The sequence below is a fragment of the Vigna umbellata genome, chromosome 5, assembly GCF_029865625.1.
Source record: "Vigna umbellata cultivar VRB3 chromosome 5, Vumbellata_1.0, whole genome shotgun sequence".
Classification (NCBI taxonomy): domain Eukaryota; kingdom Viridiplantae; phylum Streptophyta; class Magnoliopsida; order Fabales; family Fabaceae; genus Vigna; species Vigna umbellata.
In genome coordinates, this window is record NC_142169.1 from 18,439,621 (window position 1) to 18,465,146 (window position 25,526).

At 35.7% G+C, this 25,526-nt stretch overlaps 3 protein-coding genes across 3 annotated transcripts; 1 reads left to right on the forward strand and 2 right to left on the reverse strand.

Annotated features, from left to right (window-relative positions):
* On the forward strand, positions 1-3,207 carry LOC124830063 (tubulin alpha-3 chain-like). The gene is made up of 5 exons (XM_047303681.2): positions 1-293; positions 1,075-1,289; positions 1,378-1,577; positions 2,011-2,519; positions 2,660-3,207. Exons 1-5 carry the CDS (start codon positions 181-183, stop codon positions 2,967-2,969), a joined length of 1,347 nt encoding a protein of 448 aa, XP_047159637.1. The 5' UTR covers positions 1-180; the 3' UTR covers positions 2,970-3,207.
* Positions 3,208-4,638: 1,431 nt separating this feature from the next.
* On the reverse strand, positions 4,639-6,406 carry LOC124830064 (ethylene-responsive transcription factor ERN1-like). Its single transcript, XM_047303683.2, has one exon. It carries the CDS (start codon positions 6,093-6,095, stop codon positions 5,232-5,234), a length of 864 nt encoding a protein of 287 aa, XP_047159639.1. The 5' UTR covers positions 6,096-6,406; the 3' UTR covers positions 4,639-5,231.
* Positions 6,407-12,766: 6,360 nt separating this feature from the next.
* Positions 12,767-25,384, reverse strand: LOC124830065 (uncharacterized). The gene is made up of 20 exons (XM_047303684.2): positions 23,975-25,384; positions 23,201-23,404; positions 22,390-22,494; positions 21,606-21,671; positions 21,358-21,522; positions 21,128-21,202; positions 20,868-21,019; positions 17,460-17,595; positions 17,314-17,383; positions 17,096-17,223; positions 16,949-17,005; positions 15,884-16,069; positions 15,710-15,802; positions 15,067-15,152; positions 14,860-14,926; positions 14,692-14,758; positions 14,477-14,613; positions 13,696-13,787; positions 13,493-13,559; positions 12,767-13,394 (listed from the first exon to the last, which is right to left on the reverse strand). Exons 1-20 carry the CDS (start codon positions 25,208-25,210, stop codon positions 13,230-13,232), a joined length of 3,354 nt encoding a protein of 1,117 aa, XP_047159640.1. The 5' UTR covers positions 25,211-25,384; the 3' UTR covers positions 12,767-13,229.
* Positions 25,385-25,526: the final 142 nt, after the last annotated feature.

The window sequence follows — 25,526 nt, forward strand, 5'->3', positions numbered from 1 at the left end:
TAATTTCTACCCACTTGACTTTTTTCTCCATCCTTCACATGTGTTTATGTGTCCAGCTGTTCTAACTCTAAAGATATAAAAACAAATATCAAGGAATCTTCTTTGCTTTCTCTCCTTCCAGTTTGCTCCTCCTTGTGACTTTTGTTTGCATCACACGGCGAAGCTGATAATACACAGAAGATGAGAGAGATCATTAGCATTCATATTGGACAAGCTGGAATTCAGGTGGGAAATTCATGTTGGGAGTTGTATTGCCTTGAGCATGGAATTAACCCTGATGGCACGATGCCTAGGTACGCTGTTTTCTACGATCATTACTGTTTTATGTGTTCTTTACACGAATTCTGCATAGGGTAGGTTGTCTCTTCATGAAAGTGTTGATCCTTTAGGTCTTTTGACTGTGGTGTACGTTTTCACTCAATTGTTGCCTTGAATATCAGAAAGCTTAATTTGATCTATCTTCAACTTGGTCTACTTGATCAGCTAGATGCAATCCAGAAACTTCACATGTTTTCGAAAGTGATTATTGGTAGTTTAAATCATAATGTTAAGCTTGATCGTGTCATGTTTATTTCTTTATTACGTTTCCTCCATTTTTATGGCATGTCTGTTGTGAAACATCTTAGTATACAAAAATGACTCAGTTTATATTACACTGTTGTAACTGTGACAAGGAAAGGAATAAATACTGCCTTTTCTGAAGACGAGAATCCCTTCTTTTACATAAATTCCATTATGTAGAGCACTCTGCCAAGTAGGATTGTCTCTTGAATTTGGATCAACGCATTACAACTCCAATCTGCAGTTAGATTTTAAATGTAATTTGGAATTTTATAATTTAATTTGCTAATGTTGTTTCCATTTGTGTTTTCCATTATTTGGTTGAGATGTTGTTAGGTCTTGCTGGGGTGTTATTTGGGGGCCAAATACATATTGTATGAATTTGATCACTTTCTAAGCTTCTAATTTCTCATTACCCTGAAACTGAAACTTAATTTTTGTTTTGACGAATCCATTCAGATTATTTTTCCCTTTTCATTGGTACAAGTAATTGTCATGTCTATCTTCTTGCAGTGATACCACAGTTGGGATTGCACATGATGCTTTCAACACCTTCTTCAGCGAGACTGGATCTGGCAAGCATGTTCCAAGGGCTTTATTTGTTGATCTGGAACCTAGTGTTATTGATGAAGTAAGAAGTGGTGATTACAGACAACTATTTCACCCTGAGCAATTAATTTCTGGCAAGGAAGATGCTGCCAATAACTTTGCAAGGGGACACTACACTGGTAAGTCAAATTCTGATGCAGGACAAAATTGATTATTCACTGCCTTGTTTAGCTGGATAATGCAACTTATTGAGTACCTATGGTGCAGTTGGAAGAGAAATTGTTGAACTGTGCCTTGATCGTATCAGAAAATTAGCAGACAATTGCACTGGTTTGCAAGGATTCTTGGTTTTTAATGCGGTTGGTGGTGGTACTGGTTCTGGTTTGGGATCATTACTGTTGGAACGTTTGTCTGTGGATTATGGAAAGAAATCTAAACTTGGTTTTACCATCTACCCTTCTCCTCAGGTATTTTCTTAAAATCGTTGAAAAAATTTGGAAGTAAAATTATCTGTTTGTGAAGCATCATCAAACACTTGTTAACATCCTTTTGTCTTGCTGATTTTCTATTCTTTGATTCAGGACAGTGTTCCTGTAAGGAACATATTTCTACCCTAAGTAATCAAATTCAATTGGAAACAAATGCAGTAAAATGTAGTAGGATGTTCTCTATTATACTTTTTAATATTCTAATACGCGATGTAACAATGTCATAAAGAAAACTACCCAGTAGGCTTATTTGCTAGATATACAGATACTTTTTCATTTGTTGCTCTACATTCTCTTGGGATTTCTTGTGTTCGTTAACTCGTGTTTTATAGTTTGCTTATTAATTGTTTTTGGTATATTGTTGTTGATTATCCATGTGGAAGCCCTGATGATAGTACTGTTTATCATACAGGTATCTACTGCAGTTGTTGAACCTTACAACAGTGTCCTTTCCACACATTCTCTTCTTGAGCACACTGATGTGGTTGTGCTTTTGGACAATGAAGCAATATATGATATCTGCAGAAAATCATTGGATATAGAAAGGCCAACTTACACTAACCTGAACCGTTTGATATCTCAAATTATCTCTTCCTTGACCACTTCCTTAAGATTTGATGGTGCAATTAACGTGGACATTACTGAGTTCCAGACTAATCTTGTGCCATATCCCCGTATCCATTTCATGCTTTCATCTTATGCCCCTGTAATATCTGCTGCAAAGGCGTACCATGAACAGCTTTCTGTTCCTGAGATCACCAGTGCTGTTTTTGAGCCATCAAGTATGATGGCTAAGTGTGATCCAAGACATGGCAAGTACATGGCATGCTGCCTGATGTATCGCGGGGACGTCGTTCCCAAAGATGTAAATGCATCCGTTTCAAATATCAAGGCAAAGAGAACTGTTCAGTTTGTTGACTGGTAATTATACTTCCTTGGAATGCCATTGTTTAGAATGTGTTCTTTTTAGCCAATGTTAGCTAGTTTTGAGACATGTTCTGGAGTTTTTCATTTTTCTTGAAACAAAAATCTTATAGGATGATTTTGGTGGCAAATTTTAGGTGCCCTACTGGTTTCAAGTGTGGTATCAACTACCAGCCTCCAACAGTAGTACCAGGAGGTGATCTTGCCAAGGTGCAGCGAGCGGTGTGCATGATAAGTAACAACACAGCTGTTGCTGAGGTTTTCTCGCGCATTGATTACAAATTTGACCTCATGTATGCTAAGAGGGCGTTTGTTCACTGGTATGTGGGTGAAGGGATGGAAGAAGGTGAATTCTCTGAAGCCCGGGAAGATCTTGCTGCTCTTGAAAAGGACTATGAAGAGGTTGGAGCAGAAGGAGAAGAAGAAGAAGCTGAGGAGAGTTATTGAAATCTTCATCATACTGTCTATCCTTGTTCATTGTTTTTTAAGCATCATTGTGTTGTGTACTAGCTCTGTTCTTACTGTTGTTTCATATTGAAATGTTGAGTGAGACCATTGTTTTTCTCACCAGCAGCAGCCATGTATTTGCCATTCTGAAATACTTGCATTTTCTGTTTCAGTGAAAGTAAATGACAGGATAGGAACGCTGCAATTTCCATTATTTAAAATAAACCAGATGTTTATATTTTGCAGCTTTTAAAATATATCAAAAGAAACCGAGGAACTGCAGATACAAATTGGCTATACAGTGTTTTCTGTCCGTGGAAGGTCAGTTAGGATTAGAGTTTACTGATAAACTATAATTATGTAAATCAATACTTTCAAATGGTGATTGACATCTTAACTAGCCAATACTAAACCACAGCTTATGGTGATTGGTGTTACAAGTATTACACGGAACACCATTATCAGTGGTTGAGATTTTCTCCTGTAGTTAGTTAGTTAGACACATAACAACACTAGCATAAATAAGAATATCTTCTAATCATCCAGCATCTTTTAGCAATTCTATTAATACAATGAGTTACTTCAATGCAATATGATGCAATAGCATTACCTATATTCGTGTTCACTCCACCAATCTCAACCTCCCAGTAAATCCAGAAACAAACTATCTTGATATGGAGAAATTCTGTATTGCAAAACCAACTGTTTGAGGAAGGAAACAATTTCAAGATCTGTGGTTCCACTTCTACACTTCAATGATATTCATCATTGGTGGAAAATATTGTTCCATGATTAAAGAGAAAAATGAGAAATGTGACGAAAAAAAGTTCCCTCCATCTGTATTGAGTGGAAGACTTGAAGTCCACCATGCCATGAATATTATAATAGTGATGTTACGTAGCATGAAACAAGCCTTTGTTATTTACCAAGTCACTTGTTTGGTAAAAAAGAACTTGACTTTTCTATGCCTTTGTAGGCTCCGCACAAGCTATTTCTTTTTCACTCAAGAGACTATGACCAGACCTATGACCACCAGGTTTAGACGGGATTTGTCTCCTCTCATGTTCTGTAGTGTTAAATTTGACGTCTTCAACAAAATAAATATGTCACCAGCCTATCCTTATCAATAAATATTTCTATTCATTTTCTTTTGTAAATATTTGCTGAACTATTCCTTGTAAGCATGCCTATAAGATTGGTTCTTTATTCCTTGCTGGTCTCTTATGCTGACGAGTTTTGGTCTAGAATTTTTCATCTGTTTTATACCAATTACATGACATGGAGTTTGTCTCTTCTTGAAACTCATTATACCAACATAAAATACTCTTAGATAAAAACAAATCACTGTCTAGCTTTTTCCATTAATTCAGAGTTTAGCAATTGGTAATATCTACTTGGCTGTTTTAGCGTGTTATTCTTGGTTGCTAAGTCTCAATGAGTCTTCACAAGCCAAATGGAAGAAAGCAGAGTAGAGTACTAATAAAAGGGAATTCTGGGGCTACAAGACCAAGTAAGATGTTACCTTATCCTTGGATGTGATCTGTAATTTGATTTCAGTCCTATCACTTAATCTCCAAAGTTATAAAATAAAGTTTCTGAAGTTAAATCATTTCTATGATGGTTCACCCGCTAATGTTTGGGACAAGAGAATGACACAAATTCTGTATCTATAATTGATTGGGGTAAATAATGAATAGCCAAAGCAAATTACCAAAAGGCATGAGTTATGAAAAAGCAATTGGACCAAAATCTGAGAAGATACGGAAGCATATTTTCCATTAATTACTAACAAAGAAAACATAGTACTTGTCCCTTTCATGTGTAGAGGAAATTAATGTGATTCTACTGTTTACCCATGTAAATCAACGTGAATAGTCATTTTGATTTTGGCTCTAAGATCCAAGGTTCTAATTTGCTTACTTTGCCCTCTAAAGTGTGGTTTTCACACTGCATATTCCTAGAAAGGAGACTTTGATGAAAACTTTAAGATTCAATTTGACATTTAGGATGTGAAAAGAAGAACTTAAATGCTTAAACTTTTTACACAATAATATAATTAAAAATGAGCTTTCACAAGCGGCTAATGCAACTCATTGATCTTCCTGCTCACATTGAGAACAAAATTATATCTCACCATTGTTATTGTAATATTTCAATCAATGCTCAGATCCACACTCCTCCCTCGTGTTTTCAATAAATTAAAATAAACAAGACTACTGACATTCAGATGGAACAATTGCAGGATCTTTTAGACCTTCAAGTTTAGCAGAACAATGAGCATAAAGGTGGAAGATCCCAGAGAGTTTCACTGGAGTCCTGAACAGTTTCCATGTACTCTTGCACCCCGTTAATTGCATAGAGTGAAGCTGATATCTGTCTTTCAACTTTCATTCTTTCAAATTCACAAAGCTCCAAGTCAGCTGCATCAGTGAGACAATCATCAATCTTCGGTACATCCAATATTTGAGCAATGGGAAAACGATCAAAGACAGGTCCAAAACCCCATGAAGTATTGGATTGATGACCTGACCCAAAATCCTCCCTGCAATTGCTCAAATCTGGTTTATAAGCATCATCAAACAGATTTGAACTTTGAGGTGTCATGGTAGAAAGATACTTCTCATTGTTGCCATTGCCATTGTTTGAATTACAATGAGTACTAGTAGTAGTTGTAGTAGTAGTAGTAGTGGTAGTAGTACTAGCAGTGCCAGTGCTGCTTACTCTTGGAACTGCTGCATTATTAGCATTAGCAATAACATTAGCATCTTCCTGTTTCTTTATCCCTTTTTTGTTGTTAAGAAGATTCCGAATTCGAGAAGCAAGAGGGGAATCCAAGGACACATGAGTGATGAAGTTGGTGCGAGTGTTTGATCCACGAAGAAGGCATGCAGCTTCATCATAGGCTCTGGCTGCTTCCTCAGCTGTTTCAAATGTGCCAAGCCACATTCTTATCTTCTGAGTTGTGTCTTTGATCTCAGCCACCCATCTCCCCGAAGGCCTTTGTCTCACCCCAACAAATTTGTTGGTGTTGTTGCTTCTGCTTCGCCCTTTCAACTTTCCTCCTCTGGTGACCGCAATGCCTGATTTCTGATGCTGCAGGTTTGGTTGTTGGAATTGAATTTCCATCACAAATACTATTATCAAACAAAATGGTCTACTTGAACGGTACAACTTGTGATGAAGATGTTTCAAGAAACAAGACAAGAGGACCAGAAGTTGTTTATAGCTCTCACAATGTTGATGGAAAGCTAGCTATTACTTAATTTTCATGTTATTGTTTGCAAGCTGTGAGAATATATATATATATACATATAATATACACACACACATAGGATTGAAAAAGGTGCTTAACTTTTGAGCAAGCAAGTGGGATTAATATAGAAGATGCACATCATGGGATTTGTTAATTGTTTAACTTTTTGAAAGCATATTTAAAATTTGACATGATGCAGACAGGGTATCCTCTTCAAATTCAATATATCACCCTTTACTTTCCAACCGCCCCTGTGTATGAACGTATGTCTTTTCTGGGCATTCCATTACAGAAAGAGTCAAGCCTCAGTTTGAAAAATGTGTCTGAAACAGAATCAATTTGATCTAGTTTTAGTCACACTACTAATAATCTTGTTTTCTCAATAAAATAAAATAAAATTAACTGAGTCCTAACATTACATTTCTCCCGTTGGAAATGTAACTGTGAGTCCAAATCTCGTATCGATAAAAATGAAAAAGTAAAATACTGTATAAAGTCAAAAAAATCCATTAATTCATTGGCTTAAAATTTTACGCAGAGATTACAGTCAATCCCTTATATAATGGGATGTATATTTTATTAGTGTTTGTATCTCTCATGTAATAAACTGAAAAGTAATATCAAAGTCGATAGTCGATAAACCCAACACTATGATACCCTAAAAAATGGCAACAATTTTATTTAGTTCTAGAATTTGCTCATAACGTACACCTTTATCAAATAAATCCCATCACAAGAATACATAATTCATTCAATTGTTTTAGAGCAAAAAGAGTAATTAGCACATATTGTTGCATACAATTCTACATCTTGAAACGGTCATAAAACCATGGGTTTGGGTCAACACCTAGTTTGGTAAATCATGGAAAGGGCTAGAACATAGATAAAAGCAACAGTGGAAAAAAGGGAAATAAGAGAGTTGTTATTATAATACTTAGTAGGAAGTCTTTGTCCTCACTCTTCCATCACATTTTGCTAAGTCAAACAGTTGAAAGTTTGGTAGTGAATGCATGAATGGGTGCCAGATGGAGGCCCCAAAATGATCCTTTATAAACAAACAGATCATTAGAGCCATGCTTGACACTCTCACCTATGTGGCTACACATAACAACAATAATGTTTTGTTGATAATAATTAATATATAAAAGATTCAGAAAACATGCACATATCTTATCGTGCGTGCTGCGTTTGTGGTAAGTTGAACCCCTCTTCTCACGTCACCAAGGACATTTTGTTCCCTCTAACATGTTTTATTCATAGATTCTTCTTCACCTTATTTCAACCAATTCCAAGGTTTTGATATCTGTGACATTGTCCTTCTCTTCTTTCTTAATTCATTGAGGAGACAATTAGCTAACCTAAAACAACTATTCACCTTAACTTAACCCTCCAACTCTTTTTCCCTTTTTCTTTTGCTTTTTTTTTTAATTATGAAATGAATTTTCAGTCTTTAAATATTGCATGCCACTAGAAGTTTGCAATGGATCTCACGCTAGACAAGAATGAAGATATGGGGAAAAAGACACAAGTTTATTTTACTAAATAAATTAGCAATCCAACATGGTAATGTTATCTCGGAAAATCTTTCCAAGATCAAGTTTTGGAAAATCTTCAATCATGTTAGCAATAATTTCATCCTTTAACATAGCTAGCAAAAGGTGCTTAGATAGATTAAGCTTCATCAATTCGAAAGAATAGTATTATGGTAATATTAGTACTTATTTGAATAGTATAGTATGAATAATAGATCTAAAAATTTAAATACTTTGAAAATATTTGTTTATTATTATTTTTATCTAAATTATTTTTTACAAAAAAAAAATCAATTTTAAATATATTTATTATATAAAAATAAAATATACTTAACTATTAAAAATATTTGATATTTTGTCATATTTTACTATACACCTAAAATATACAAAACTCTTAAAAACCCCAATAAAATCTAATAGAAAATCTAATTTTCCAAATGTTAGTGTAGAATTTTTAAAGCAAAAAAGGGGGAAAATGATTAACAAGAAAGAGTTAAAGTGCCCTTGTGTTCCTTTAATGAAAAACACTTTTTTTAATTTTCAATAAAGAAGATAAGATTGAGGGAGATGCTTGATGTTAGATGCTTCAACTACTAATGAGGTAAAGGGGACCTTTAGATTTTCAATGAGAATCTTTCACAAAGAAAAACAAATAACTGAAACCCTCCCTCTCTAGTTTTCTATACATCATTATCCTTTAGCTTCTTGGTATACCTTATCAAATACAACCTTTTGATGCCTTTTAAAGTTATTATACTTCACTTAACACTTATCAAACTCTATCTCATTTAGATTATTTTAAGTACAAAAGTTATTTGAAACATAAACCCATATAAAGTCAATGATGCCTGCTCATGCTTTTTTATATATAAAATATAACATTTGCCACATATAGTCCCATATGTGATACCTACTACAACTACTTCAACTATGAGTTCATACAAATTGAAATGAGTAATACTTAACCTTAACTGATTATATAAAATTGTACATGAACATAATTAATATAGCTCCTCTAATATGATAGAGTCAGAATAGTCATCATTTCTCGCCAAAACATATCAATATACCACCAAAAATATAATATTTAGTTTGATATGTTTATATATAAAGAGAGATTAAGTTGTTCATCAAATTAAATTATAAAACAATTTATTTTGTTAAGTGAGAGTAAAAATGGCATAAAGAATCAAGTTAGACGGGTTAGCTGTCAGTCCGACTAAAAAAGACAGATTAGGATAATATTTTTAACTCGCGAACCTGAACGAGGCCTGCCAAGCTAGTTTTGTGGGTTAGTCAGGCCACTTTGTGAGTCTAGCTTCATTAAAAAATTAGAATTTACGTCGTGACACTTTATATTAACACAACTTGACATCTCGATTGAGATCTGATCTGGTATAACTTTGTCGAGGTATGAAACATCCTAAATGTAATCCCTTTCAGCTCGACAGTGAGTCATCAGTCCATTTTCATGGAAAAAATAAAAAAAATTCAAGTTATATCTATGTGATATTAAACTTTCGATTACAGAAAAAAAAAAATAATAAAACAAGTGAGGTTGTCCTGCAGCTTGGGAAAACCCAACCAAGTTGTAAAATTCAATCCTTTTTATAATTGACATACTAACCCGACCTGTTTCCGATAGACTAATGTTTACCTAAGCTTAAGCGGACTGAGTTTGTCAGTTTGGTTACTCAAGTAAAAGAAAAAATATAATAATAATTTCATTTATTTTTTCGGGAAAGAGAAAACAAAATCTATATATTAACGAATGTAAGTGCGAAATTTTTTATGTGGTAGGTGAGAAAATGAGGAATGGAGAAGTTGGATGGCTTAACTTCCTGTACTCCCAAAATTTCTTCACGCAAGTCCTAAACTTTTTGAAATGACTAGTTTACTTTTTATAAAAATGATTTGTAGATTATATGTTACAAATCTCGAACAATTTTTTTAAAATATCTGTAAAATTTCTGGAATGCATGAAATGCATTCAGAAAAAAGCTTTTAAATATGAAATTTCTAGAACAAGTTTCCAAGATACATATAATATCTTTCAAAACGAAATTTAAAATATTTTACATCAAATGTGTTTTAGAAAGGGTTTTCCGGAACAAACATTTTTTCACAGTTTCTCTCTTTCTTTTTCTCTGCAACGTTCTTCTTATGTTCTTCTTTCTCCTTTGTTCTTCTTTTCTCGTCAGTAGGTGATGATGAAATGACAGTGGTGACAGCAATGGTGTGTACAGTGATGGTAATTTAGTCTTTTTATATCAGTATAGAGGTGCAATTAGTAATTATAGGGAGCAATCTCCAATAGGCAAGTTAAATTATGGATGTTGGATGGCTATTTTTTTAGGATAAATGCTAGCGATAGCAACACACTATATTTCATATTGTTTTCAATATTTCTTTTAATTCACTTAATTAATGAATGTTTTACTATTTACTTAAGTTTGTTTCATAAATAGCATATGTATAATCACGTAACAAAATTATTCCTGTAATAACTTAGAGTATTATAGTTAATAAGTGTTTAAAATAATAAGATCAAGTATTTTAAAAGTTAAAATAATTCAATAATATAAATAGAAATTCATAAATTTGTCTTATTATCTAAAGCACACATTATCTCTCTAGAATTTTTTTCTGAGTTCTCTTTTCTTTCTCTCTACGATTTTTGACCCCTAGATTATCTATTTAACGATTAGTAAGCGTCTAGTAGATCACGACAGTATAATCTCTATCATTATTCGTTCATTTTTCTTTTTAGAGCAAGTAAGTTTCTACTCCTTTTCTTAAATTTGTAGTTTAAGGCACATGCGACTAAAAAATTTTTGCATGTGTCGTCCATCTTTCTTTTCTAATTCTTTGTTGATCAAAGGTCCTAAGGACTATTTCTATCACAATTAAGTGGTTTGTAGGCATTCTTAGGATTCCTTGGACTCGAAGTAAGGTTAGAACACTACGTAGAACTTGGTGGCTTTCTGATAAGGTAAGAGAAGCTAGTTTAGATTCTAATTTTATAATATAATATGTGGTAACTTGAATAATAGGATGATTTAATTATGATTGAGTTATCCGCCCTATGTACATTGTGTTTTGATTATTTAATTGGCAATATGATTGTGGAATGGCTTGATATGATTCCATGTTAGAATGGATTTAACCTTGTGAATGTTGTTGTTGTGATGTTGGTGGTATTGGTCATGGTGAAATATTGAGGAGAAATGAGTAACTAACAATTATAGGTTATTTTTTGTCTTAAGTGTATGTTTTGAGATGTGAGATTTTGTAGGAGTAGTCAAAGAAGGGGAACTGAACTTTAGGGTTTGCTTTGTAGTCATTTGAAACTTGTTTGAGTTGTGAGTTGGTAGATATGGGAGTTAGGATAAAGTGGTACCAATTGGTTAAGTTTTAATTGGTTTTAGATGCATTTTAGGGGTTTTGAGTAGTAGTTTTAGAAGTAGAAGGTCTAAGGCAAAGTGGAGGGCTTGGAATATGTTTTTGGGTAATTTTGGACTTGTTCAAACCCCTAAGTTGGTTAGTTATGAGTACAAATTGATAGATTTGAGTTATGGTCTATAAAGGAGTGTTCTGGTTGATTTTGAGTTCGAATTCCATGATAGAGGTTAAACTTGGTTAGGATTGGATCATATATATTTGGGATAAGTGTGAAAAATAATTGTTTTCATACTTATTAATTAGCTCAAAGTTGTGATTATTCATGAATTATGTGTTTTTCTCATAGAAAAGATGTAGTTAGTAGGAAAGTGGTGTAGTTCTTTGTACAGGAACCTTAAACATCATTGAAGGGTTGTTAGTAGTTTCTCACTAAGTCAGTCATCATGCGCTCAACTACAAAGAAGACTATTCGCTTAGCGCATCAGCACCCTTTGCTTAGCGAGTGAGGTCAGTTAAGAGATCAACATTTGAGTTTTCGCTCAACACATGCATAGTTGTGTGTTGAGCGAATTATTTAAGTATGATTTGATTTTTAGTTCGAGAAAGACAAAAGAAGAGACAGTTCTAGAAAGAGAAAAATATGAAAGACATTTTAGGAACTCAAGAAAGGCTGCTTCAAGACATTTGAACACCATTCTTTACTGAATTACTTCAAACGTGTATGTTTTAGATGACTATAAGTAACTAAGTTTCTCTTTCGTTGAAATAGATATAATGAATTCACTCTGATGTAAAATTCCTTTACAACATGTAATGTAAAATTCCTTTATATTATATCGTTGTTCGATCATATATTCTTTCATTGTATGAAAATATAATGCTATTTAAATGTCTTTAATTACTAAAAAATAACTTTAAACATAGACATAAACAGAACATCTAAGTGATTTGAGAAGATAGACTCAAGTATTACCATGTCAATTAAAAAGACCTTAAAAAATAATATAGTAGTACAATCCTTCTACAACTAAAACATTTTTTGCTCCTAAAAATTCTTTAATTCGTACTTTATATTATCATAAATTTTCTGTTTAAGTTTTAATATTCTAGATTCAATTCTTAATTGAAAGAAATGGTGTTATAATTGTTTATCAACACTCAACTCTTGCATAGATGCTGATTTCATGAATTTATAGGAAAACAGATTATGTGCAATACTATGAATTCATTTATAAAATTGGATAAAAATTCTTCGTTATCAAAAGCAAAATTTTGATATTTCTCTTGGAACAATCAAATAAACTATAGAAGAAAAAGCAACACAAACCGTGAACTACACCAGTTTTTCAGTAAAAGGGTAAGATAAAATGGCGTTCTTTTCATTAAACAAAATTTACCCTTCCTTCTTTGACTTTGCTACATATCAATGAAGTCTTCATACTTTTTTTCTTATTATTTTATACAACCAAACGAATGAAGATTACTTTGAAAGGACTCCTTTTCTAATAATCAAAACAACCTAAAAGTTAACTCTGTTCCCTACATGCATATCAGAACGTATAGTGTGTGAGGATGAAGGGGGGAAGCGCAAAAGGAAACACGCAGGCAGATATACAAATAAATTAAACTATGACAAATTGTTTCCAACCTCCCAAAGAAACGACCCATCAAAACTGTTACAACTCAATAAACAAAAGAATGCTATGCGATTTTTCTGAGTCATGCATGACTCGGTCACGCCCCACCCCATCATCCAGACAGGATGTAGTCACTATTCATTTCAGAACTCCTTCTGACTGTAACACAGTATACACATTCCACACCAAAACTGTTTCCCATCCAACCAACTCAACACTGCTCTGCCTCTGCGACAAAGCCATACCTCACAACTCTTGGCTTTCTAAACCAAGGTCAGCAATCATGAAACACGAATCAGACGCAGCTGCTTGCTAAGAAAAATACTCTAATTATGCTGCTAAAGGAATGAATTTGACCTGACAATGCAGCTTCTGAAAAGGCAACAATGACATCACATGATAATAGAGGTGGCATCTGATGAAGGTGACAAAATAACTAGGATGAGAGGATGGACTGAAGTGCAAGTTGCTGCTGAGGCTGCAAGGATGACCAGGTTGAAGCAAGGGTTGAAGGTGGTAAAGTCTGTTGTAGCTGCCTCAATAGATTAATCATTCGACTTACAGTTTGTTCAGTTGCCAGATCAGTTCCCGCACATAAAACCTGCACCATAGTTGATGCCCAAAGCACAACACGTTTTAGAATGGAAAAGTGGGGCCAGAATCTAACAGCACCAACTAAAACAACTGGCACTAAAATACCTCAGCAAAAACTGCGACAATTTTGGGAAGATATTGATTGTTGGGACCTATAAGTTCTCTATCTGATCTGAAATTCAAAAGAGGTGTGGTTTAATATATATATATATATAACAAATACCAAAGTCAACCACCAACAAAAATAAGAGGAAGCATATATCGGTAAATAGAAATCAATCAAAACATGTCCTGGATTAGAATTCCACCTTTCAACCATTGAACAAAGTTGGTCGTGCACAACCTTAGCCTCGATTAAATCACCTTTTATAGGCAAGCAACTCAGCCAGGCAGGAACAACCTGATACAAAGCAATAAACGGTTAGGATAGAAACAAAACCTACAAGCAGAGGAGGGCTTTAGTCTAATCTATCATTTTCCTCAAGGATTCAAAATGAGTGTCAGGACCTAATACCCATCTTATCCTAAACCAGGGTTTTCGGCCTAAAATGTTCAGAGAACCCACCAAGTAAATGATAAAGAATAAATTATGATTAGAAAATTCTTCCACAATTGTGTCGAAGTCCTCTTCAGAAAAGTATCAATTACTGATAGAGGCAGAGTTTTCCTGATGTGAATGATTCGGACAAAGTCATTCAAGAATTTTGAACCGTATGTAAAATAAAATACCTTCATCCTCTGGGTCAGGGACTGACTCAATTAAACACAGTAAACATATTATGTTTGTCTGTGTCTATCCAGAAACCCCAGTTTTTCCAGCATTACTAGAAAAAACGTGCCAAAGGAATCCAGAAAGTAAATTCAGAAAAAGCTGAAAGACTCGCCTTATCAGGACATGATCCAACGACTTGACCATTACTCCAATGATAAAAAAATCACCATTATCATATAGCACAAATACTACACCAAACAATATGACTACGTACCAACTTACAATTTTTAAAATGACATCAGGATCACAAGCTAGATCAAGTAAACAGAAGCGTTTTAAAAGACAGCAGAGACATGGAGCACCAAAATGTAATATACCTGGGTTGCATTTATGCTATCACGGTGAAACTGGCATATTTTTCCAAGAGCTGAAACAGCATTGTCATATGCCATTACGTTATCAGGAAGTTGTGCATTTGGATGCCTTATCACAGTATCTAACCTTGAGAGTGCCTCTGCAGTAGAGCAGATAAAAAATAAAATAAAAAAGTGGCCACGGAAAAACAGTTAAATGGTGGTATTGGGCAACTAACCTCCAACAAGGGGTTTGAAAACAGATCCACCAAACTCAGCACAAACGCCAACACCATAAACAGCAGCCTGCAAAGACATTTAATTATTGAGACTATTATTATCTCAAATTATATTATAAAAATGGAAAGCAATATTAATATACAGTAAACCAAGAAGGGGAAGTTAACCTGTCGAACATCTGGATATTCATCATTGCAAGCTTCTAGTAAGAATGGAAGGAAAGAATCATAATATCTGTACAACAAAAAGAAGCATGTAAAAATATAGAACAAAATCATTCAGGGTAAAGGGGATAAAATATTTTTTGCAAGGAAATGTAGAAAGTCCACACAAGAACGAAAGACAGGGGACTCCCACAAGGAGGAAGCACTTACTTGAGAGCTGTTTCACGACAGTGCTCAGCAACATCATCAAATATACAGATGGCAATTCTCCTTTCCTCTGAGGTTTTATCTTTGCCCTGATATTGATTATCAATGGCGGAGGGACGGAATGGGATCAGAAAACAGAATGGAAAACATTTCTAAGCTCGTAATTTGTACAAATTTAAAAATGTCCACATCACAAATATAGGCAAGTAGTTCAGTAGTAAATTAGTAATTGACATAATCCAAGTTATTTTCGTGTGCTCTGGGAAGGGGGATCAGAACATTAGCATGTTCCCTTAATAAAACCCAAATTTCATACAGAAGCATTTAAGGAGGTTGCATTGTCATGATAGCGGCTAGTTCACATGATATTATCCACTTATTTCACTAACTACATGGCCTTTTCCCCAATAAAAAAGGGCATACATAACAATCAGGAAAAATGAATATCAACATAGGAAAGAAAGATAATAGCTAGACAAAATTTCTTTTTCATTCAAATTAATTGCCTTACGGAAAAAGATTTCACAAAAAACAAAAGGAAATGCCATGAGAGGAGAGATAGACAACTTCAAAGCAAGAACGCCAAAAACTTAAGACTAATTCTAGCATCAAAGATGCATTATTAGATAGACAGAAAGAAACTTACAAACATAGGTGTTATGTATGAGGACAGCTCATCAAAGAACGGCAAGAAGGATGTCCTGAATGTTTTTATCAAAGTTCCCAAGCAATCACCAACCTAGAACATAATGATTAAAATAATTGTTAGGACAGCACATAGAAAAGAATTAAACTAAAGGACTCAGATTACTGAACATACTTGATCAAAAAGATCCTCTTCTTGCTCATTTTCTTCCTTGAGTAGTTCTCTTTCTTCAGCATCAAAGTCCTCTTCTTTGGCCCTCTCTGCTCTTTCATGTTTTCTTGTTGAACTGGCTGTAAGGACTTGTTTAATCTCATCAACAATACTCCGTACTTGCTTTTCATCTAGATGTGGTCCAGAGACCTGAGAGAAACAAATCCTATCCAACTTCAGTTTTAAAAAACAGCTTAGAGACAATAATAAAATCACTTGAGATTTTAGAACAGCAGAAAATAGCCTCAAATCCATGTCCAACCATGACATATAAAAACAAATATGAACACAGATGCAGAATTATATGGCAACATATAATGACAAACAAGTACGGAGTAATAAATAATGACAAACAAGTAATAAACAATTGGATAATACTAAAAGACAAAACAAGTATACTTCAAACTGTCATTCTACAGTTGAAAAATTCATCTTGGCACACTTTTTTCTTTCCTCCAATGGTGTTCATCCCTTCCATCGTCCCACTTCTTCTACTCCTTCATTTGTTGGATTCACATGGTGGTTCTACTTACCCCCTCCCTATCTGGATCACCAGGTATAGGGAAGCCTTGCTGTCCTCTTTTTGCGTTCAAAAGTATTTCGTATTTTCTTAGGATGTGACTTATGCTCATAAATTATATTTCTAATTTGCAAAGGAATAAACTGTAATTTTACGAAGTTTGTAGGCACTGTGTACAATGAGTAAGAATAGCTGAAAAAGTAGTCATGCCACTAATGCTATTCTCTTTCTATTGTAGAAAGTCAGAAAAAAAGTTCCCAAATTATTCAATTATCCAGTGTGATATACAAATTCTACTCTACGTAACATTCTTTCAAGGCATATTGTTACTTAAGAACCAGAACACACATCATTGGCAAAATTGTCTCTCCCATAAACTATTTTGGGCATCACCTTCACTCAAATAATTATGACAGACTGTACATAAGATTGTATGCATCAAAACTGTTACATTTCAGATATAAAGATAACTTACAAATCTTCCATCATGATAGAGGGATGTTACAAACCTGTATGCATTCATTTAATGCGTCCAACATGCTTGCACAAATTTCTACTTCTGGCTCCTGCAAGACAAAATATATATTGATATAAGCACACAAAAACTGCAGTATGGATACCAAATTATCAGAATAATAGATAGGCAGGATTTTAACCTTGTGTAAAGCCTCCACCAAACTTGGTATTATATAATCAGACAACTGCTTTATGTAAGTCTCATCCCGACCTTGTGATTGTCCCTTCTCTACAGCTGATTTCGCTGAGGATAACAGTTCTGGCATGGCTACATTAAAAAAACAGGCAAGTGACATTTAAAAAAATCATTAAGAGTGCTGGAGGATATAAATAAAAAATATCAAATTTAAGAAAATACCTGAAACTGCTGCCTTCCTAACTTCTTCATGGAAGTAAAATTTAAGAAGTGGAACCAATGTGAAAGCAACCTAGATGATTTCACAAAGTTAGCCAATAAAATATCTAGGACTGGAAAATGCCAATAAAATATAAAACAAAATCAACCTGGTCAATCCAAGGAAAAAATCCTTCCTTCAGCTCGTCAGCATAGCAACATAGCATGTTACAAGCAGTAGCCTTCTCCTCCAAGACACTAGTCTTAATGCCTATCCGTTTATCCCCAAGTGTAATTGTTTCGATGCTACAAAAACAACAGCCACATACAAAGTATTATCCATCAGCATAATCTGTCTCCGTTCTCTGTGCTTATTCCCTTCTTCCATAACATTCGAGAATGAAAGGTCATATATCGCAAGAAAACTGTTACTTAAAATTTAAGCCCAAGATAAGACATCCTCTCATGTTAACCAAACTAGGCCTGAAGACAACTGCTTGGACCGCTATAAAGTCTTTATCAAAAAATACATGTCCAAGCATAAAGGTCTTACATGGAAGTTTAGGAAATTATTTTTCATACAAATAGAAATTAATAAAAGAAAATATCATATGTAGCTCACATTATCATAAATAGATAAAAATGTCTTCAAAATAAAGACTGATGTAGAAGCTCAAATACAGGGAAGGGCATCCCGAGGAAATGAAATGAAGAACAAATTGCATATCACATCATACTAAAACCATAGTTGTCATTCCCAGATAGCAGAGTGGAGCATCCAACCCTAAAAGTGAGATAAAATAGCGAATGACCACCATTCTAATATTTTTATGAAATTTATATACACACATTATTCTAGATTTTTACATGTATACTGATTGTCTTATCTAACAGTATATGTATATATATTTATATTATTTTTTATCTCTTACATATATTGTGTATATTTCTGTTACGTACCTGAGTACGTAAACTATCCAAATACAACCTTTCACACTCTCTCACACGTAATAGAACAATAAACACACGTAATAGAACAATAAACGAATAACAATGGATGAATGAATCTCTTTTATTGATGGTAATATCTGAATAAACAAGGGTAAACAATAATTGGGAGCATAACCTCCTTCAATTACTTTGAGAGCATAACCTCCCTCACAAGACAATAATGTCTATCACAAAACTCAATAATCAAAAGCATCCCCTTTAACCCTAGACTCTAACCTTATTTATATTAATTATTTCCCGCCCATCTCTTATTAAATATTCCTCTAGAATATATCTGCATTTAATATAAATATCCTTATATTTATTTAATATAAATATCCCTATATTTAATATAAATATCTCTCCGTATATTATCCTAGCATATATCCTTAATTATAAATATCTTATATTGAATATTTCCCTAAATATATATTTATTTACTCTAATTAACTTATACTAAATATTCTCTCTGCTCATATACTTTCTAACCCTTATTATTACCCCTACCTTAGATCGTAACATTACACCCCGCTGCAAAACAACCTTGTCCTCAAGGTTGGAAACGGGGAGCTGGATCTCATGGCTCCTCATCAATTCATGTCTGGAGGTTCGGGTGGTGGTAAAACCTTCTCTAATGTCTTCCATTCTTCGTCCAGCATTCTGGTTACCACTTCTCCTAAATCATAAGCCCTGAGGGAATGGTTTTCAATGTCTTTCAGTACTTCACGTCGCTCTCTTCCTTCTGCCAGTGTACCAAACACTGCAAGCCCCCTGTTCTTTTTGTCGGCCCATCTCTTCACAGACTCCATTGTTCTCTCCAGGGTATTGATTCTTCCATTTGCCCTTCCTTCCAATACTAGACCGTTTGCTTCAGGTAGTTTTCTCATGCTCGGTTCTGGCCGTCTCCTCCCGTTCGGCTCGGTAAGTCCTCTCTCTATAGGTTTCGTCCGTTCTTTCACGTTCGGATCCAATAGTCTGCTATCGTTCGGTTCTGGCAGTTCGCTCACGTTCGGATCCGTTAGTCCACTATCGTTCGGTTCCAGCAGTCCCTTCCCATTTGGAGCTTGGACTTCATGGCGTATTCCACTCAACTCTGCCTTCAACCTCCTTAGGGAGAACTCCATGTTCTTTAGTCTCTGCTCCATGCTCTCCAGTTTCCCTTCAACAGCATTTATTCTTCCCTCCATGATGTCTTTCACTCGTCTCTATTAGGATCCGACAGTTTCCTCCCTTGACGATCCGGCAATTTCCTCCCTTGACGATCCGGCAGTTTCCTCCCTTGACGATCCAGCAGTTTCTTCCCTTGACGATTCGGCAGTTTCCTCCCTTGACAATCTGGCAGTTTCCTCCCTTGACGATCCGGCAGGTCGGACCAATTGTTACGTACCTGAGTACGTAAACTATCCAAATACAACCTTTCACACTCTCTCACACGTAATAGAACAATAAACACACGTAATAGAACAATAAACGAATAACAATGGATGAATGAATCTCTTTTATTGATGGTAATATCTGAATAAACAAGGGTAAACAATAATTGTGAGCATAACCTCCTTCAATTACTTTGAGAGCATAACCTCCCTCACAAGACAATAATGTCTATCACAAAACTCAATAATCAAAAGCATCCCCTTTAACCCTAGACTCTAACCTTATTTATATTAATTATTTCCCGCCCATCTCTTATTAAATATTCCTCTAGAATATATCTGCATTTAATATAAATATCCTTATATTTATTTAATATAAATATCCCTATATTTAATATAAATATCTCTCCGTATATTATCCTAGCATATATCCTTAATTATAAATATCTTATATTGAATATTTCCCTAAATATATATTTATTTACTCTAATTAACTTATACTAAATATTCTCTCTGCTCATATACTTTCTAACCCTTATTATTACCCCTACCTTAGATTGTAACATTTTCCTATTATTACCATATTTTTTATTATTTAGCTTATTATATTATGCGGTAAGTTTGACTTAGTTTTTATTAGTGCAATTAATTAGTTTATTATATTCATTACTACTTATTTGTATTATATTATATAAATATTATATACTTATATAATTATATAATATTTTACTCTTTATTGAATTTACTATATTGTGTGATATGTAATTATTTAAAAGATTAAACGTATTTTTTATATACTATTAATACTATTATATTTATTATTATTTGGTTTAGTATATTATACTGTATATCCACATATTATAAGTTAAAAAGCAACTGACCTAAAATATGATGTTGGAACCAAATTGAGGACCAAAGCCCAACAGTGGACAAATGAGAATACTAAATCATGAAACCCGAAGGACCCACAACCCATAAGTTGACAAAAAATGGAAGGTTGACAGCAGAAAAATGGAGGTCATGGACTGCAGTTTTTAGCAAGGCTTCAAATAAACAATGCAACAAAACACCCCAGAAGCCCAAACGTGGCCACCCAACTGCAACTCCAAAACACATCACAAGCCTCACCACCATCCCACCCTGCTCTAGACAACTATCGCGAACACAGACTAAAACAAGGTATCAACAATTTATGAAAAAGGACTGAAAAGGCACCTGTCATCATCTTCGTCAAATTCAGTATCAGAATCTGCAGATGTAATGGTCACATCAGGCTTAAGTTGTGCAGATTGGATCAGAGGAGGCATCACAAAACCCATATATGGGAGAAAATCTTGTCCAAGGCACTTGCAAAGCCGTGCCCATGCCTGAATGCATGGAAGCCAAGTGAAAATTTGAGATTTATAAGAATTTTAACTAGAAGTAAAAATGAATTATAGATAAGTTTATGGAAACAACTGGTAAAAAGACTGTACTTGTAACATATAACTAGCAGTTGGATCATCAGCATCTAGTTGAGACTGCTGCAGTGACATCAAGACATCCATGACCTGGTAAAGGAAAAATGAAAACAAATTATTACCACACAGAAAGTAAACAACGATTCAAGGAAAGAATATAAAATTACTACTTCCACCAATAATATGAATTTAAAAAGACATAAATGAGGACCAAGTCAAAAATTCAGACTAAGTTAAAATTTCACCTGTTTGGCATCATCCCTGAACTTCTCCTTCCCAACAGCCATTCCTACCAAACTAATGCACTCCATAGCTTTGGCTCGAAGCATCCGATTAGATTTATCATTTGCATTAACCAGAATAGCTTTTAAGTATGGCATCACAGCATCATAATACTTCTGAAATTGCTCCTGTCGTCACAACATTCTTATATATTAAATATAGAAGTTAAAAGCATTGTTACTGCAATGGAGAATATTAGCTACATGAGTACCTGTGAAGAATCTGCAACCGATGCTAAGGCTGTCAAAGCCCCTTCTTGAACCATTTGCTTGCCATTCTAGAACCAAGGCAAGAGAAAGAAAAGATTATCATATGTTTGTACACCAATCGTCCCAAAGGCATCAAAAAACACTTGCACACAATGGGGGGTCAAACAAAATATCCGTAAGATGCATAAAATTAAGAAACAAAATATTAAACAAACCTATGTCCAATATTGGTTCAGCTCAATTCTAGGAAAGGATAATAGCAACAAATCACTCCAGGAAAATAACTATACTAAACATGCAGCAGGACAAATACTTCATCAAGCATATGTGAGACTTAGACACTCCTTAATATCCAAGGTCCCAATACAGCACCACCCCTAAAAGCTGATGTTCCAATTGCTCACACTTTATGACACTTCACTCAACTTTATAGTGCTTTCCAAGACAACAATAACCTAACTATCATACCAATTGATAAGCCCTTAAGTACATGGGGGAACCCGTTGCTAAAAGCTCAGGGGAAAACTGAACAGTCACTTTATGCTAACAAACACTTGGATACTCCACCAAGCATCTCATACTACTCAATATAAGACTTACATCCCATATCCAAGTTCACACCTAAGACTACAAAAAAAAGAAACCAAGGAGAATCCATTGTGTGATATTTGTTTCCAACCACAATGTCCAAACAAGGAAAACATCATACATGACCTAAGATACTATTATCTAAATCCAGATAATTGAAAATTTTCCCGCTAGCTAGATATCAAAATAAGTCAATACCTGCAAGAGTACCAAAAGTTTGCTCACAATCCCGTCTAAGTAAGGTGTTAGAATATCAGGGGTACAATTCTCAGTGAAATTTAGCACAGCAGAAGCAGCATGAGCCTGCAACAAACAAATAAAAAAGTGATGAGTAAGAGTACTGAATTTCTGAATCTAAATTAAAGAAATTAACAAATCTCAGGAATCTTAAAATTTTAAGCAGGCAAGTAAAAAACAGTGGCACTAAACAGCAGATCCATTAACTATGAAGAGACTTTTGGGGTAGAAGAACTCTGATATTTCAAAGTAGTTACTCACATGAGCCATAATCACCTGATGATAAATAATAATGACAGAACACTGAAGATGTTAAAACTTCATATTTACCCTGTCCATTTAACTTTCTTAAATGTAAATGTTTATTAAGATTGTGAAAAGCCTCTGCCAAAGCCTTGAGATAACTGAGCAGACTAATGGCAGTAACTACTAGGTTTGCATTTATATGTGATCACCAGAACCTATAAACAATAAAATACTTCAGGTAACACTAGATGACAGCTAAATGAGATTGCTTTGGCCATGAAAAACCAAACTCAACCATATTATTTCCTGAAATACATACATGTTCCAAAACAAAAGAAAGAACACAAAATAGCATACAGTAAAGCTAATTTAGTGCCCATCTTGTAGCATAATATGAATGAGAATATGCAATGGCACAAAACAAAATTTTTACATCTTTAGAAAAAAAAAAAAAAGGAGAGCATGACTAGATTTATTACATTGGCAGACAATGTATCTAATCCAGACAAAAAGCAAAATAACAAACCTGTACTCTTGGATTTTGAAAATCATCCATTGCACCAGCCAAAGCCGGAAGAACTAAGTGGTGAAATTTAACCTGCAAATCTGGCCCCAAATCCGTGGACAACTGCCCAATTGCATTTATAGCTGCCCATCGCACTCTAGGATGGGGATCATGAAATGAATTTAAAATCATTGATAACACCTGTTCCAGATTCTTTATCATTACCTGCACCATCAAATATCACAATCTTAGAGACACAGAAAAGTACACGGGAAATAATTTTCTTCCAGCTTATCATGAAAATTCCTACACTCAACCCATAAAAACAAAGACATAGTTACAGAATCCCTAATACTATGCTTACAGTATAACATGCTGCATTTTGGATTCCCATCAAAAAGAAGTATCACATTTATAACAAAGTAAAAAGTAATAAATAGCATACCTACACGAATCATCAAATACTGGTAACCGTACACAAAGGTTTAACACAAAAAGCACAACATAAAAGCATGAGAACAAACACGGATGCAGCAAACCTAATAAATAGTTAAAAGATCAATTATGAATGGCCAGCAGATCAAGGACATATACTTTCTATCATCACCTACACCGCCTAAATCACAATTTAAGAGAAAAACGCCCAAAAACATGAAGCGTCTTTATTTACTGCTACCTATGAAATTCATCCACACAGCATACAAAACACAGGTACGAACATAAAAGCAAGAAAAGGCCAAAATCACAATCAATATACCCTGTTAACAGCAAAAATACCAAAGCAAGTGATGATACCTTCGAACAACCCTCAGCAATCTGCGCAAGCGCAATGAGTGCAGCATGGTGCTTTTCCCACTCAGGAGCAGACAAGTAGGTGGGCAACAACTCAGAAGCAACAGGCACTATGGTGTTCCCGCCCAGCGCAATCGAAAGCCTATCCAAACATTCCTGCCCAAACGCATAGTTACTGGTCTCACCAGCATCCTCTTCCTCGTCCACTGCAGCGTGCCATGCAGGATCATCCTCAATATCCAGGACCAAATTCAGCGAAACGCCAAAAAGCTTCCTCACAAACTGCGGCAACTTCCTCATCATCCCAGGGGCGCGTTCCCTGGCCTCGGCGAGAGTTACAACAAACTCAATCGCCAAGTGCCGCGTCCCTTCCTCCAAGGCCTCGGCTTCCGCAACTTGCAGCATGGAGCCCACGACGTCAACAATCTGGCGCCGGAGGAACCGCGGCTCAGTACCAGCGAGCTCGATGAGGAGTTCGAGCGCCTCCTGCGCGACGGCCTCCTGGCCGGAATTCAGTGCCTCGGTGAGCGTCTGCATCATGAGAGGAAGGAGGTCCTGGAAGCGGTCGCGGTCAGAGGAACTAGTGAGGCACTGGATGAAGTTGATGGAGGCGGCGAGGGCAGCGATGCGGACGTCGGAGGGGGTGGAAGAGTGGAGGCAGCGGAGGAAGACAGAGTGGAGAGTGGACAATTGAGGAAGTAGGGTTTGACCGATGTAGTGCGCTAATTGGGCGAAAATCAGGAGGGAGACTTCCTGGAGCCTGGGTTCGGGAGAGGTGACCCACTGGAAGAGGAGGGGGAGGAGGTTGGGCCAGGCGGAGGGGTCGTCGGGGAGAATTGCGGCGGCGAGTTCGGAGATGGTGTCGCAGAGCTTCTTGGAGATGGATTTGATGGGCTCTTGTTGGAGCGAGGAGAGGAGGACGGAGTGGAGGGAGGAGCGGGCGGCCGGGGAGAGGAGTGGCCAGAGGAAAGATTCGTGGTGGCGCGTGAGGTGGCGGCGGAGGAGGATAGCGGACATGGTTCGGGTCTCCGGTTTGGGGGCGGTGTGGAGGAGGTGGGCCAGGCCAAGGAGGAGGGATTCCGGGCGGGTCTGCTTGCAGAGGTTGAAGAGAGACTCAGCCTGAGAACGCTGGTCGTTGGAGGACGACATCAAGTGTGAAATTAGGGATTCAAGATGAGTGGAATCCGGGCCGAGAATTAGCGCCACTTGGGCTTCGTTCTGCCTGGGATCGCTGGCCATCGCTGTCTGTGTTTTACCGATGAAGAATTGAAGAACAGAGGAATTGAGGAAGTGTGCTGTGGAACGTAGAGAAGAAGAGTGAAAAAAGCGAGGGAAGACGAAAAACAAAGGTGGAACGGCAAGGGTTTGTGTTTTGTGTTTTCTGATACGTTTGAGGGAGGGATTTTAAATGGCGGGTTGGGTTTGGATGTCCGCTTCTCTCAGGTTTCTTGCCCTACGGTTTTTTACAGTTCCTATGTGGTTGGTTTATCTCTAACCCTTATCTTATTAACCTACTTAGTTTGTTTTTTTTTCGCTTCTATATTTCCCCACTGCA